Source organism: Heloderma suspectum, chromosome 11, assembly GCF_057233095.1.
Source record: "Heloderma suspectum isolate Gila_16-S chromosome 11, 16-S_ref, whole genome shotgun sequence".
In the NCBI taxonomy this organism is placed as follows: Eukaryota; Metazoa; Chordata; class Lepidosauria; order Squamata; family Helodermatidae; genus Heloderma; species Heloderma suspectum.
The window spans coordinates 27,957,362-27,972,038 of record NC_139468.1 but is presented as its reverse complement, the minus strand read 5'-3'; the positions used below and the strand labels follow the sequence as shown (position 1 = coordinate 27,972,038).

Genomic DNA, 14,677 nt, shown 5'->3' with positions numbered 1-14,677 from the left:
ATTCATGACTAGTAATGAGCATCTGTTGAAGATGGTTTAAGTAAAACCACGGTCAGCAACTACTTTTCCCAGAGGGCCATTTTGAGAAAAGAGGAATGATGGCCCAGCACCCTCTAAGATGGCCTGCCATTAAGTTCTGTTGCTACAGATGCTGCTGTTTTGTCCACACCTCTTCGCCCTGTAAGTTGACAACTTGAGGACCAAGCATCACTTCTTTATGTGCGCGTGTGTGTGGGGGGGGGTAGATTTAGCCCAGGGGGCTTCCATTACTCAGTTCTACCTTAGAACCTGACTGTTACCAGTAGTCAGCAAGGCTGGGTTGCTGTCCAAAGCTCATAGATACTGAGCAAAACCATCCACCTAGCACAAGGGTGTTGAAGCTCTTTCAGCTCAAGGGCTGAATTCCATGTTGGTAAAGATCTCAGGGCCTGTATTCTGGAATGGGAAGGTCTGAAGGCAAAATGGGTGTGGCAAAAATGCCCAAACACCCAACATACCAGCATATTGTAGCTTTAAGCTTTTGTAGCCAGTCACTAAGCCTTAGGAGAGACATTTCAACCTTTTAGAATGGGGAAAAACTGCAAACAAGCTGGGGAAATACCAAATGTTTGGTGATTGGGGAAAAGGGGTGTGGCTAGAAGAAGAGGGCAGGGCCTTCTGGGAAATTCCAGAGGATCAACCTGGGACCCAATGTGGGGCAAATTTTACTCTCAGGCCTGAGGTTTTTTTACCCCTTGCTACTGTCATTCTTAATCTTCTTCTCAAACCCTTGAGTGTTCTCTTCCCCTTCAAAGGCCAATGGGGAAAGCCAATTAGGGATCACAAACGTGAGCAAACAGCAGACTCTCACTATGGGTAAGGAGGTACTTTTCACTATGTCACACTCCTACTATGGGGAAGGAAGGATGTCTCTTGTCTATTGTGAGGCCCTGTGGATCTTTTACACAGGAGCCCACCAAACCTGGAAAGAGCCCTCATTTAGAATTAAGGAATTCTGCCTATGTAGGAATAGGAAATGTGCTTGATTAGTCTTAAGAGGCCTTTTTTAGTGTTGTGGTTCTACAAGCTGCACAGCAGAACAATTAAAAGCAAATAAATTTCATGGTTGCAGTTATACCCAAGACATGTGAAGAGAAGCCATGTGGAACTGGAACCTGCCAGGAACAAGACGGGAGCATTACTTGCTTGTGCCCATCTGGGTATACGGGTGATCACTGTGACATAGGTAAGTCCTGACTTCTTCTTAATATGGTGATGGAAGATAATAATCCTACTGAAGTGAGTGTGGGTGCAAAGCTGCTCTACTCACTGGGCATCTGGGCAAATGTCCCAGGTTCTGAACACAGAGGAAGAACCAAGAAGCAGCAGAAGAGATGGCTTACCACCATGCATTATGTTTGAGCATGTGTAAACAGACCTACAGGTCTGCTCTACTTATTCATGCAGGATTCCTTTTTAATTCCCCTAAGTGCAAGAGGATCTGATGTGGGTTTCCCTGCACAGAAGACTGATTTGTAGATCTGCTCTTCTTTTACACATCCAGTAATTTATTTATTTGTTGTATTTTTATCCTGCTCCTCAGCCAAAAAAGGCTCCCGGAGCAGCTTACAATCAATGAACAAAGAAGACAGTCCCTGCCTGCAGGCTTACAATCTAAAAGCAAGATACTATGAAAGGGCTACATGCATACATAACAACAAGGTGAGGGGACATAGCTCAATGGCAGAGCACATGCTTTGCAAGCAGAAGCTCCCAGGTTCAATTTTCAGCATCTCCAGGTAGGGCAGCCAAAGAATTGCTCCTGCCTAAAAATCTGGAGAGCAGCAGCCAGTCGGTATTGACAATACCCAGCTAGATGGGGCAATGGTCTGTCTCAACATAAGGCAGCTTCCCGTGACATTACCATCCCGGTCACACTCTCTTCCTCTCCTGGAGGATTGCTGGATAGACCTGAGAGCCCAGACCCAAAGCACTGGATTTTGAACTGCTGCCACCTCATCAACTTAAGGCCCATTTATGAATAGTACAATGTGTTTCTGCAACTGTGTTTCATATTGTTTGAAATTGTGAAACAGGCTAATGTTGATTTCATGACAGCTGCTTCTGTAGTAGTCAAAAGAGGATAAGAAACAAAGTTTTTGAAGTCAGAGACTTTAGCATCACATATCAAAATTGGGGAATCACCAGGACGTCCAAAATGCTTCCTTATTTCATGAAGTCATTAATTCAGATATAAGGGAAATGGGAGGAGAGAAGTTCTATTGCTGTGTCCATTCATGCCACCTCCAGGCATAGGGAGCCCTTGGGCATGGCATCCATTCATCTCTTTCAGTGTGGGCCTCCCCTCCTCATTTAGACTCCTCCTCTTCCTCAGGATGTCAGAGGAATCCATCAGGGGGGTGGAGTTCTCCAAGCTTTCATCAGCTCAGCCCCCCCAGATTTTGGCTTGCTTCCCTGTGAGCTGGCCCGGCTCGATCTGCATCGAGTTGGGACAGCTCATGGATTGTCTGGTTGTTGTTGTTTTCTCATAAATAGAAAGTTGCACAAATTGCAGCCGCAGTTTGTGTAATTTGCACATGTTCCAGCCGTGATTTGCTTAATTTATGCCAATTATGGCCAGAATTTGCTCAAATTAAGCAAATTGCATCTGAAATTCATGCGGATTACACAAATTGTGGCCAAAATTAGCACAACGTTCTATTTACGAAGAAGAAAAAAAGTTCCTGGATTTTTGGGAAAGCCTGCAGCTTGGCTTGCAAATGCAAGCTGAGCCAGGTGGGCAGCAGGAATCCGTTGGGCCCCCAAAGGGCTGGATTTTCAAATGACGGACATCCCTCCCTCCTCAACATTGTTGCCATTTGCTGCTGCTGTTCCTCCTTGCCATTGCCTCCACCTGCTATCGTGCTGAACAAAAATCCAGTGAGCAAGTAGGTTGTGGCAGCTGGTGCTCATCCATTTCACCACCAGTATCATCCACACAGTCACCCCTTCTGGGCAAGAGCGAGAGGCTAGGTGAGCAGGCAGGTGACACTGGTAAGGAGGAAGAGGAATAGGTGGTGGTGATTCGAGGACTCTTAATGGTCAACCTCTGCTAGCATGTGGACCTTGGGAAATGGCCAGCCTGACATCGGCCTGGTCTCTGTGTTCTTTGGGAAGCTGCCTCAAATCTTCATGCCTCAAGTATATATAGGGGCAACAAAGTAATGTACATCACAGATGGGCTATAGAACCTAATCCACTGATAGCCAATCTATGCATATTGAAGAATCACATGGTGATTTATTTTTTTTCTTGGACTGTAGCATTCATATTAGGGTAGTGGCAAGTTTGTATGATCTTTCATCACACACACACACCAGCCTCCATAAGTTACTGGAACAGTAGCCTTTTTTGCCATGGTAGCAACTAAAGTGAGGAAGGAAACATTTGTTGAGGGGGGAAACAGTTGATCAGGGGTTTGATGGAATTCCTACAATGTATTATTATTGCTTTATGCTGTTAATTTCCTCTGCTGTTCGGAGTTTCATGTAAAAGCTGGAACTAGCCATATGGCTGGTTTGTCTTCTCTTGCTGCTGTGCTGGATGAATGATAGTTATCCCCAGTGGTTAGCACACTGAATAAAGATGGAGTGACTATAAGCACACAAAGAAGAAAACAGCCTAGAAAATGTATGTGGTTGCAGCAAGTACAAACACCAGCCACTCAAGACCAACTGCCCAAGACCCATAGATATTTGAAGGTCTCATTTTGCTGAGCCCAGGACCTGCCATGATCTCTAATTGATGGTCCTCAGAAGAATTCTCTCAATGCCCAGAAGACTATCAGAGAGGGTAGATGATAAAGGGCAGAAACAGATGTTTGGAGACCTGGAGCTGGGAGTGTGGGTTTTCTCATCAAATGACAACTGCAAAGCATTGGGTGGAGGGTGGAATTTGAACTGGAAGTGGTGGACTGGAGGGCATACTTAACTCTCCTCTCACCTGCTAGTTTTCCCATGCAACCTTCCTCCCGTGAGCCCCCAGCTGCTTTTTCCCGATCCACAGCTCCAGACTCACGTTGCTCTGTCATAGGGGGAAATGGCTGGAGAATAGGGGATTGCAAGGAGAAAGTGGCAGGTGGGAGAAGGGTTAAGCAGTCCTTCCCACCTCCACTCCTCCACTTTTAATTCCACCCTTTCTGCCACTGTTTTGCAACTTCTTAGAAGAGACCTGCATTCCTGCTGAAATGCTCTGCTGAAATGTCTACTTCTGCTCAAAGATTGGGGGCCTTTGCATGCAGAAGATCCCAGGTTCAATCAGTGGCATCTCCAGTTAAAATGATCAGATGATGGGAAAGACCTCTGCCTAAGATTCTGGAGACCTGGTGTCTATCAGAGCAGACAATGCTAACCTAGATGACAAGTAGTCTGGTCTGACTTAAAACAGCACTGCTGTTCAAAAGCTGTGGCTATGTTAGCCTAATGCAGATAGGTAGATGAGACTTCATATTATTATTATTATTATTATTATTATTATTATTATTACAACTACTACTACTTATTAAGTATAATTATCAGTAACAACAACAACAATACACATTGCTTGAAGGCTTTCCACCACTTGCTGTGTGTTTATTTTGTATTTGGTTTTCAATCCTGAAGATTTATACCCTGCCTTTCAGTCAAATGATTCTCAAAGCAGCTTACAAAGCACAGGCAATAACACAACCCCCACCCTCAAGTCACACACACACCCCAGCAGCCCTTAGTCCTCTGGTTGATGGATGCGGCCAGGTGGGTCTCCCCCTTGGCATGATGCTCTCCCTGGGAGACAGGGCATGCAGCCTCCCAGTGGCCCTTGGTCCCCTTGCCTGTGGCAGAGGCCAGAGTGTGCTTCCTTCTGCTGTGCAGCTCCTAGTGCAACTGGCATGTGAAACCGAGAGTTCTTTCTGGCAGGGAGGAGGAGGAGGAGGAAGAAGCAGAGCTCCCTGTAGTTGCTCCTTCTCTGGCCAATGGATGTGGCCAAATGTGTCTTCCCCTTGCTGTGCTGTTCTTCTTGGGCAGCGGGGAGTGCAACCTCTCAGGGACCCTTGGTGCCTTCATGTTGTATTCATGTATGCTGAAATAGCTGGTTTTCACTGATCTTAAAACCGGGAAGGTCTTTGTTCTTGTGAAAGAAGTACTAGAATAACATAACTGGCTTACATGGGTTATCAACAGGTCAAAATCTATCTCAGCAGCTGACATTTGGCTGACTACGTGGTTCTAAGGCTGCAAATCTAAGCACACTTTCCTGGCAGTAACTGCCACTGAACTCAACGGAGCTTACTTCTGAATCAGCATAGATAGGATTGCATACCCAGAGCCAAGTTGAGATCACAGAGAGAAAGGTTTGCGATTCCATTCATGGGCTTAGAAGCTGACGTTCACTCTCACCACTCCTAGAGGCCACTTAGTTTCTTCAAAATTACTCCCATTCCTTCCTCCCCAGAAGCCGTGATGCCTTGCCTCCTGCCGCTGCCCTTACTCTGAATTGGCGTCAGGGCAATGTCATCAGAGTGAGGGCAGAAGAAGTAAGCCATGTGGGATGCATGTGGAAAGAGCAAAATAAGGAACTTGGGGGGTGGGAGGCAGTGCCCAGCAGAAGAGGAGAGCAATTGAATAGGTGGCACCAGCAGCAAAATACAGGGTGGGGGTAGCGCTCTTTCAGGAAATCTTTTGCACTCACATGTGCTGCTCTCATACATGCACAAACAACTGGCAGGACAGGCAACGGCCAATCTCTGATTCAAATCCCATAGCACATCTGCAGTGGAAGGCATGGGACACCCCAACGCAGGCCAGAATGTGGCCCAACCATCCCCAAGCCAGTGCCCTCCAGAATTTTTTGGACTGTAACTCCCAGTGTTCCTGAGCATTGGCCATGCTGGCTGGGGCTGATGGGAGTTGAAGAAGTCCAAAACATCTGGAAGGCACCACATTGGGGAAAGGTGATCTAGTCCAAGTACAGGGGTGGTCAAGTGCGGCATTTTCAGGACCTTGGACAGCTCACTGTGAGTGAGTTGCTTGTTCCAATGGAGTCTCTCCACTCCAACCGAGCCCTCGTATTCTTCCTGTCCCTGCCTGCTTCCAGGCTCCCTGCCCACCCCAGCTGAGGAGTGGAGAGCTTTAAAGGGGCAGCCCATGGTCCTGAAGCCCAGCACTTTGTCACCTTTCCATCAAGCTCCTACCTGGTTCAGCTAGGCATGTTGGAGAAATCTCCAACGGAATCAAATGATTTCAGGTTTCTATGACTCTGACCCATGGATTCTGCAGCAGACCAGCTTTTCCTGAGTTGCATGGATTCCATGGACTTGTGGACTGTTTCTGTTTTCACTTTCTGGAATTTTATGCAAATTTAGTCATAGAAAAATATGTTAAAAAAAAAAAAAATTAAACACCAGCCAAAAATGTGCAGTTCCCCCATAGGCTAAAGCATGAAAATATGCATTTGGGGGGATTTACACATTTTGAGGTGAACTGGCACATTGGGGGGGGATTTGCACATTTTTGCAAGTGCAAATTCACACAAATGCAAATTGGCGCAAATTGGGGGAATTCTGGGGGGAATCTGATTCCATCAATGAGCAGACAATGGAACAAAAGACACCTGACAATCTGTAAAATGCAGACAGATTTTACAATATCCATGCATCCCTATGTTCAAAGCCTGTGTTGGTGAACAGGATCTGGGAGTCATGAAGTCCCTAGTGAAGAGGGCCTTGGTTCTTCTACATCAGGGGTAGGCAATCTGGTGCCCTCCAGATGTTTTGGACTACAACTCCCATCAGCCTCAGTCACCATGGCCAATTGTCAGGGACTATGGAAGTTATAGTCCCAAGACATCCATCTTTGGGGGGCCTATAATGTTGCGAAAATGGCCCCTTTATGGCCACCATTTATGCAACATTACTGCTATGGAAAACCCCAAGCTGCCATTTTTTCACAAAATGGCAGCTCACCCAGGGGACAGGCAGCTGTCAGGTGCTCACAGACAGCACGGTGCTCGGAGAATGGCTGGGTAAGCACACAGTGGCTTGGCAAGCAGGGTCGAGGAGGCCCAGCAGGCGGGAGGGGAATCCACTGGACTCCACTCCCCTCACAGACTCCTGCAACATCCCTAGGTGTGACCATACATGGAACAGTGTGTAGAATTCTGGTCACTGCACCTCAAAAAGTATTTTGTAGAGCTGAGAAAGGTGCAGAAAATGCTAAACAATATTATCAGTCTTATCAGTCTTATCGAGGGCTGGAACAATTCCACTATGAGGAAAAATTGCAACACTCTGGGGGATATTTAGCTTAGAAAAAAGGTTACAAAGGGGGGGTCTGACAGAGGTGTATAAAATTATGCATGGTGTGGAGAAAGTGGGTAGAGTGTTTGTCCCTCTTTCATAAACCTAGAAGCCGGGGTCACCCCAGGAAGCTGATTTGTGGGTGATTCAGGTCAGACAGAAAGATGTGCTTCTTTACACACAGCATATAATCAAAATATGGAATTCACTTCCACAAGATGTAGCAATAGCCACTGATCTGGATTGCTTTAAAAGTGGATTAGACAAACTCATGATGAATAAGGCTATTAGTGGTGGCTATATATCTTATATATCCTCATGGAGGATAAATCTAGTCATGAAGGTTATATATCAAAGAAGTCACCTTCTTTGACTTTACATTCCCAATAAGTACTAATTTCTTAGCTATACTGCTGGGAAAATCGCTAGATTGTCAACATTTTAGGATCAACATTTCTAAGACTTTTCTTTCCTATGGAGGCCAAATGAGAAATCCTTGAAAGATAAAGGTACTGTTTTCATTAACAGAACTGTAGAAGCTCTCTCTCTCAATCTCTCTCTCTCTCTCTCTCTCTCTCCAGCCTTGAATATTTTCTTCACACAATCAGAATCATTTCCTTGCACTTTGGGAGGTCACTCTCTGGTTTCTTGAGCTGGAAATAAAACACCTCTGCTGTCTTTTCCATCTGCTTTTGGAAGCAGAGTTAGATTCATTCCTGACACATGACATTCCAAGATCTCTTTGCAGCTCCGATGCACAAAACCTATCAGAGATGTGAAGGGTGTCCAATTACACAGCACCAAAAAAAAAGAGGAAAGCCATTGCCAAAAAAGAGGACACATATGTGCATAGATTTTGCATACACTAGTTTATATGTATACATGCCAATTTAGAAATAATGACTATAATTTAAATAGGAATACAATACCTCTCACCATAGTGAGGAAGAGTGTGACCAGACTTGGGGACCTGGGTGTCTGCTCAGTCTGTTGTCCAGGTATTAACTGTTGATGGGTAAAGTCAAGGTCCCTGCTCTCCTGGCTTCTTATGGTTCTTTATTTTTAAGTAAGACTTTGGACCAGAGAGGCCTTCAAACAGATGACTGTCCTCTATAAAGTAAGGCACATAACCACACCAGAGTCATGAGGTCCAGCTTCAACTACAGTATGACAATGTATCAGGAAGGCTAGACTGTACTACATCCTTGGCCACAAATAGTTTCACAAGGGCTAAAGGAAGAGATGAGCTTCTCCCTGCTCCAAGGTCATCCAGTTCCATTGGCACATCTATCACTCTGTCTGCACAATCTCCTGCCTCTGGGTTGACAACAGGAGGACAGGTCTCAGGGAGCTGTGTTTGGCCTTCAGTTGCTGATCCCTACACTATGGGGCAAGAGGAGGATTTAGTCTTTGATGTTTGGGTTTAAGATTTTTTAAATCTGGTTTAGGATCTAAGGAAAGCTCAAACAAGGAACCAAGAAAGGAGAAGATTCTAACTGTCCATTTATTATTATTATTATTATTATTATTATTATTATTACTACTACTACTACTACTATTAACATTTCTGCTCCTCTCTTCATCCCACAAACTCAGAGGGTGACATACTTTTTGGTAGTTGATCCCAAACAAGCAGTTTAGAGGGCTGCTGCATCATTTCAGCATCCTCTGCCTTCATAACCATTCTCATCATTAACTATCCGGAAGGGAAAGAAAGCAGCAGGCCTGGATGGTTAAATTAGGCAGATAATAGTCAAGTCAATCATTCATTTGACAGGACATGATGCCAAAAAGACCTTTAAAAACCCACTACCCTCTTCATTTACGAATAATCTGAAACACCCTGACATATCATCACAGTGCTGATCTGCTGCGGGGAAATGGGGAGGGGGGAGGGAACAGCCGGAGTTTTGCTGCTCTAAGTGAATGAAAGTCTCCCCACCCCACCCCACCCCACCCCTGCCAACCCCCATCCTGTGCCTCATTGGATGTTGAGCAGCATAATCACAGCACATCAATGATCAAGAGTTCACTGGGGTACCATTTTCTTCATTTTCATTTTTAATGTCAGTCACTTCTCAAGGCTGTAACCCAGGGCTGGCCCTACCATTAGGCAGAGTGAGGCAGTCACCTCTAGCAGCAGATATTGGGAGGTGGCAGCAAGGCATTGCAGGAGAGACCTGCGTGCCATGCTGCCTGCTTTGCACCTCCTAAGTTAGCTTGCTGCTTTCAGGATCAGTGCCGAAGATAGATTCAGCTGCCAGTCCAGTCGGCTTCTGTACATGGAATGGGAGGGGGGCTCGCCTTGTCCTTCCTCTCAGGCAGCAAAACATCTTGGGCTACTCCTGCTGCAACCATAAGTGATATTCCAGGCCCTTCTCTGAGTTTTCAGCATTCATTATATAAAAGTCTCGTAACTTTTTGTTAATATGTATTTTGGACATATAAGGAAAAATGTGGAGGCACTATACTTCCTAGTCACTTGCGAAGAAGTAATTTAATCAAATAACTTTATTAACGTATTTGGCTTCCTGCCCTGGCTACTCTCCAAAGGTTCCCTGCCCTTTTAAGCCCCCTTCACCATGAAATTTCTAGCACATGTCTTTATTTACAGGTCTTTACAGGGGTCTCTGTGCCCTGGGCTGCCAATAGCAATCACTACGTCCTTGAATACGTCCCCAATCAACTGCTCCACTGCCTCTGTACGCCCCCTCCCAAAAACCTAGTGGTGGTTTTCTCTCTGTAGGAAAGGGGTATAGAACCTCAGGCCACACCCTCTTCCCCTGGTCTCACCCCTTTCCCCTGACTACCAATCATTTGGTGGTTTCCTGGCTTTCGCAGGGTCCCCCCCACACACACACACACACTAAAAGGCTGAACTGCCTCTCCTAAGGTTGAGTAAGAGCTTTACACTGAAATGTTGGCATTTTGGGTATTATATTTTTGGCCCCACCCCTTTTGCCTTTGGCCCTACCTACCACTGGAACACACCACTCTTGAGCTTCACCATGATGGAACTCAGACCTTTGTCTGAACGAGGTTCAATGCCCCTGCTGTAGGACATGTACAAAACAATGATGGGCACCCATGGACTTTTAGCACCCAAGGCGGTTGCCTAGTTAGCCTCTCCAGTTGGTCCATGCCAGCTCTCTTCTTTTCCATACCCCATGCCTTTTCTCCTTCTTCAGCAGCAGCAGCAGCAGAAATCATTCTAAAATGAAAACTGGCCCCATCTTCCAAGTCTCTCCTGCTATCCCTCCAAGACATGCATTCATTCTTACCTCAGACAAACAAGGAAACCAGTTCTTCTGTTGATGGACTCCCTGCCCAGCCCAAGTCCTAATGGCAGCCCTTGATTTCTTGCAGACATTGATGAGTGCCACTCCAGCCCCTGTCTGAATGGAGCTACCTGCGTCGATGGCATCCACACTTTCACATGCTTATGCCTTCCCAGCTACGGAGGGGACCTCTGTGATATTGGTACGGCCTACCTCCCTCCCCAGCTTCAGCTAACTGTACTAATAACTGCATCCCTTCTTTCTTCCCTGGGGGCGGGGGGAGCAACCTGACACATACACACTCAATGTTCCTATCCTATCCCATCTCATCTCATCCTCATCTCTTCACAGCTAACTCTTAATAACTACAAAATGAGTTTTACCAGGAGAAAAGTTGATCCCTCTGCTTACCACCTTATATTGATCGTGCATACAGCAATCAGTTTCTCTAGGCGGTTTCTCTCTATGTGTGGAGCTCTGTGACTCCTGGATGTTCTCTTGGTCACTCTTAGGAAGCAAAGGAAACCTTCTTTCAAGCACACACACACACACACACACACACACACTTGGTCACACTCTTAAAAGTCTAGGATTCAATCACACACCAACATCACTCTAACGTATACTTACACACAATACATGCACACACACATGAAAGCTCCCGACATTGTATCTTTTGATCACACTCTTCAGTGCCAGGATTCTGTCACACTCTAACATCGCTCCAAGAAACAGAAGAGAGGGTGGGGTTATGCAGATGAAGATGTGGCGCTATTCATATAGAGTCTGATTCCATTCTCAATGGACCCCACAGAAATCGATGGGAGAAAGTTAAACAAGCTGAAATCTGCTGTACAATTGAGAAGGGATGAGAACCCTCACCCTTGCCTTAGGGTTCACCAAAGACAGGACAACTTCAGCCTCCACAGTGGTGTCTCGAACTGCAGCCCTTTTCTTTCTCCCATGTGAATGCATTTCCCCTTTCACTTCTATGGTGGTGTGGTGGGGGGAGTGCTACATGAAGGATAATGTTGCAGTGGAGGAAAGAATATGTCCTCCATTCCTTATAGCGGGTAATCAACCCTACACTGACTCATTGCGTCTCTACAGTTCTCTGCAGTATACAAGCCCTCTTTCCACATACACACGGCCTGTCATAAAGGCACTAGTCCCTAATAATTCAGCATCCAAGGCAATAGCAGGAAGGCCTGAAGCCCAATCACAGAACATGTGTTATAGTGCAAAAAGCTACTTCACACCACCCACAGCCCCAGGCTGAGATGCCTTGAAGGAATAGCTCTGCTCCTCTGAAATGTCCATGGAACAGCAACGTCACTTGCTGTAGGGCAGGGATCTGCAGAAGGTAGATCGAGATCCAATGGATGATTTGTGGTAGATCAGCAAAGCTCTCTGACTCCTGATTGTTTAACAATATCAGCCATGGAAAGTTGTTCCCCCTCCCCAAACGTAGCTTGTTAGAATGCCTAATCTGAAGTAACATAGATGTAGTCTTCTATTTGTATATGCAGCTCTGCATGGTGCATGACTTACCAGGTGCAACAGGCAACTGCTCCACAGATGAGATGCTACTTTGCACCTGGCTGTGGTTGGTAGACCTCAAGGTCCTAATAATAATAAGTGTGAAGTCTGCCCATACCTGCCACGTGGAATGGGTTTTTTTTTTCTGCAAATGTTCACTTGGGAAACTTCTTGTACTTTTTTTTACAGAGCACAGTGGATTGGATCCAAATTTAGTCATATTTAGAGTAGACCTACTGACATCAATAAATTAGTCATCAATAGCGTGCACCTCACTGATGTCAATGGGTCTATGCTAAGTATGGCTAAATCTGGATCCAACACACAGACTGTTCTTGGCCGAAGATATCAGGTCTCTGAGCAAAGGTGATACTAATTATCAGAACATAAGAACTGCCTAGCTAGATCAGAGCAAAGGCCCTTCTGTCACTGACAGCAATGATCCAGATGCCTCTAGAGCAGGAGTGGGCAATGAGGCCTTCCAAATGCTTTGGCCTACTACTCCCAGCATGCCTCACCATTGACTATAGAGTTGACTGGAGTTGGGAGGCCAAGACATCTGGAGGGTCTCAAGTTGCCCATCCCTGCTCTAGAAGTCCACAAGTTGTTCATCCTTGGCATCTAATACATATATTCTACCTCTGTACAAAGAGGTTCCATTTATAGCTATCAGTAGCAGTTGTAGTAGTAAATTTTGAAGTGCAGAAACTCATCATGACAGACCCCATAGCCACACCCCCAAGAATGCAGAGTCATGCCCCCAGGAGAGAGAGAGAGAGAGAGAGAGGGAGACTATGCTTAAAAACTCCCTCATTAACACAAGACATCCAAAACAAACAAGCAAACCACTAATACAATCTCACAATTAATCGAGCTGGGCATGGATACAGTCCTATGCATAGTTACCTAGGAGTAAGTTCAACTTAGGAAGAGTCACCATTTAAAATGTGGGCATGAGGTAGGAATCCCTTCAAAGAAAAGGAAAGCAGGATCCAGCCTCTGCCTTTTCCTCATTCTTTGACTTCCTCTATGCTTATCTGTCACAAACAGTCATAAAACTTGAAAGCCTCATTTTCACCTCAGTCACTTGCCAGAGCAAGGAGAGTTCATCAGTTATCCTGCTGCTCTAGCAGATTGTGTCAGTGACCCTGCTTTGGGCGGGGAGGAATCCTGCCACTGCACTCCCTTGGGTTTCCCCTCCACTACTCAAGTGTTGACAGAATCATCTTCCATGAAGTGGTCCAGTCCTTTTAAAAATCCATCTAAGCTAGTAGTGATCGCTTTAGCAAATACCCTAAGCTCATCATGCACGGGGCAAAGTCACTGAGTTTTTTCCAGTCCTGAACCCACTGACAATCTGATTCATCCCCCACCACCCCAAGTTCCAGCTTTATTAGGAAGGGATACATTTTATCTTTGTCAGAGAAGACAAAGTCAGTCAGTTTCCTCTACATCATTTGTAATTGTATAAACCAGCCTTCCCCAACCTGATGCCCTCTGGATCTGTTGGACTACAACTCCCATTATCCCCAGCAAGTATGGCCAAGGGCACCAGTTTGAGGAAGAATGATATAAACCTATATCACCCCTCCCCTGAAATCTTTATCTTTTCCTAGTGACAAATTCCCCTCCCCCCCCCCAACAAAATACTTCACCCTGTACAAACACTGATGGGTTCCTTGGTGGGTGCAAAGAGGATATTTATTTTCCTGTCAGGCTGTTGAACTTCCCACTGGTATCTCAATAAAGAACACATTTCCAGCACATCCTCTTAGCAATACAATAGGCAGCCAGGAAGAAGTAGGGTAGGATGCCTCCCCCTGCATCTTAAAGGGAATAATGTACAGTTGATTCCTCTTACATCTTTCTTCTTCTCACCCAAGTTCCTTGAAAAGAATATGAGAGCAACAAACAATCATATAGGAATTTTTTTTCTGCTTACTTAACTTGGCTAATGGGTCAAAAACATTGTGTATGTGTGCACTACGGTGCAGTGATGGCTCAATCACACCATCTTCCGTTCTTGGAGTGGGGTGTGGGGAGAGGGAAGCCAGGTCACACATAGCCTGCAACCTCCATGCTAGATGTGAGGCTTCACTACTACTGATCTCACTCTCTGATCTCATATAGCAGATGGTGGTCAGCCTGCGGCCCAATGCAGTCCTCAGCCTAGTTTCAAAAGCCCTCTGCAAGCTATCAGTTCAGATGTCTGGCAAGGATGATCCCTCCCTCCCCAGGGAGGAAGGGGAAGGCAGAGAGGAGGCAAGTCAGAGACAGACAGACAGACAGACAGACAGAGAAGGGGTGGCAGAGAGAAAAGGGGGTGGCAGAGAGAGAGAGAGAGAGAGAGAGAGAAACACTGTACGGCTGAAAGGTCTTGTGTCCAATAGAAGTCATAACAGAAGCATCAAGGGGTCTACCAGGGACTTCCATTTAAATTAATCATTGTGTCCTGCCTCCATTATCCTATCTCAGAGTTTTGGTCTGGAAAACAGGAATTCTAGTGGTAAAAATTCCAAAGGACAGAGATGGTGCCATTTTTGGAGAT

At 45.7% G+C, this 14,677-nt stretch overlaps 1 protein-coding gene across 1 annotated transcript in view; it reads left to right on the top strand.

Annotated features, from left to right (window-relative positions):
- Positions 1-14,677, top strand: part of ACAN (aggrecan) — a 60,059-nt gene that overhangs the window by 27,570 nt on the left and 17,812 nt on the right. The window contains exons 12-13 of the mRNA XM_084816443.1: positions 1,112-1,225; positions 10,679-10,792. Of these exons, the coding sequence (XP_084672569.1) occupies positions 1,112-1,225; positions 10,679-10,792 (228 nt within the window). The remainder of the gene's footprint in view (positions 1-1,111; positions 1,226-10,678; positions 10,793-14,677) is intronic.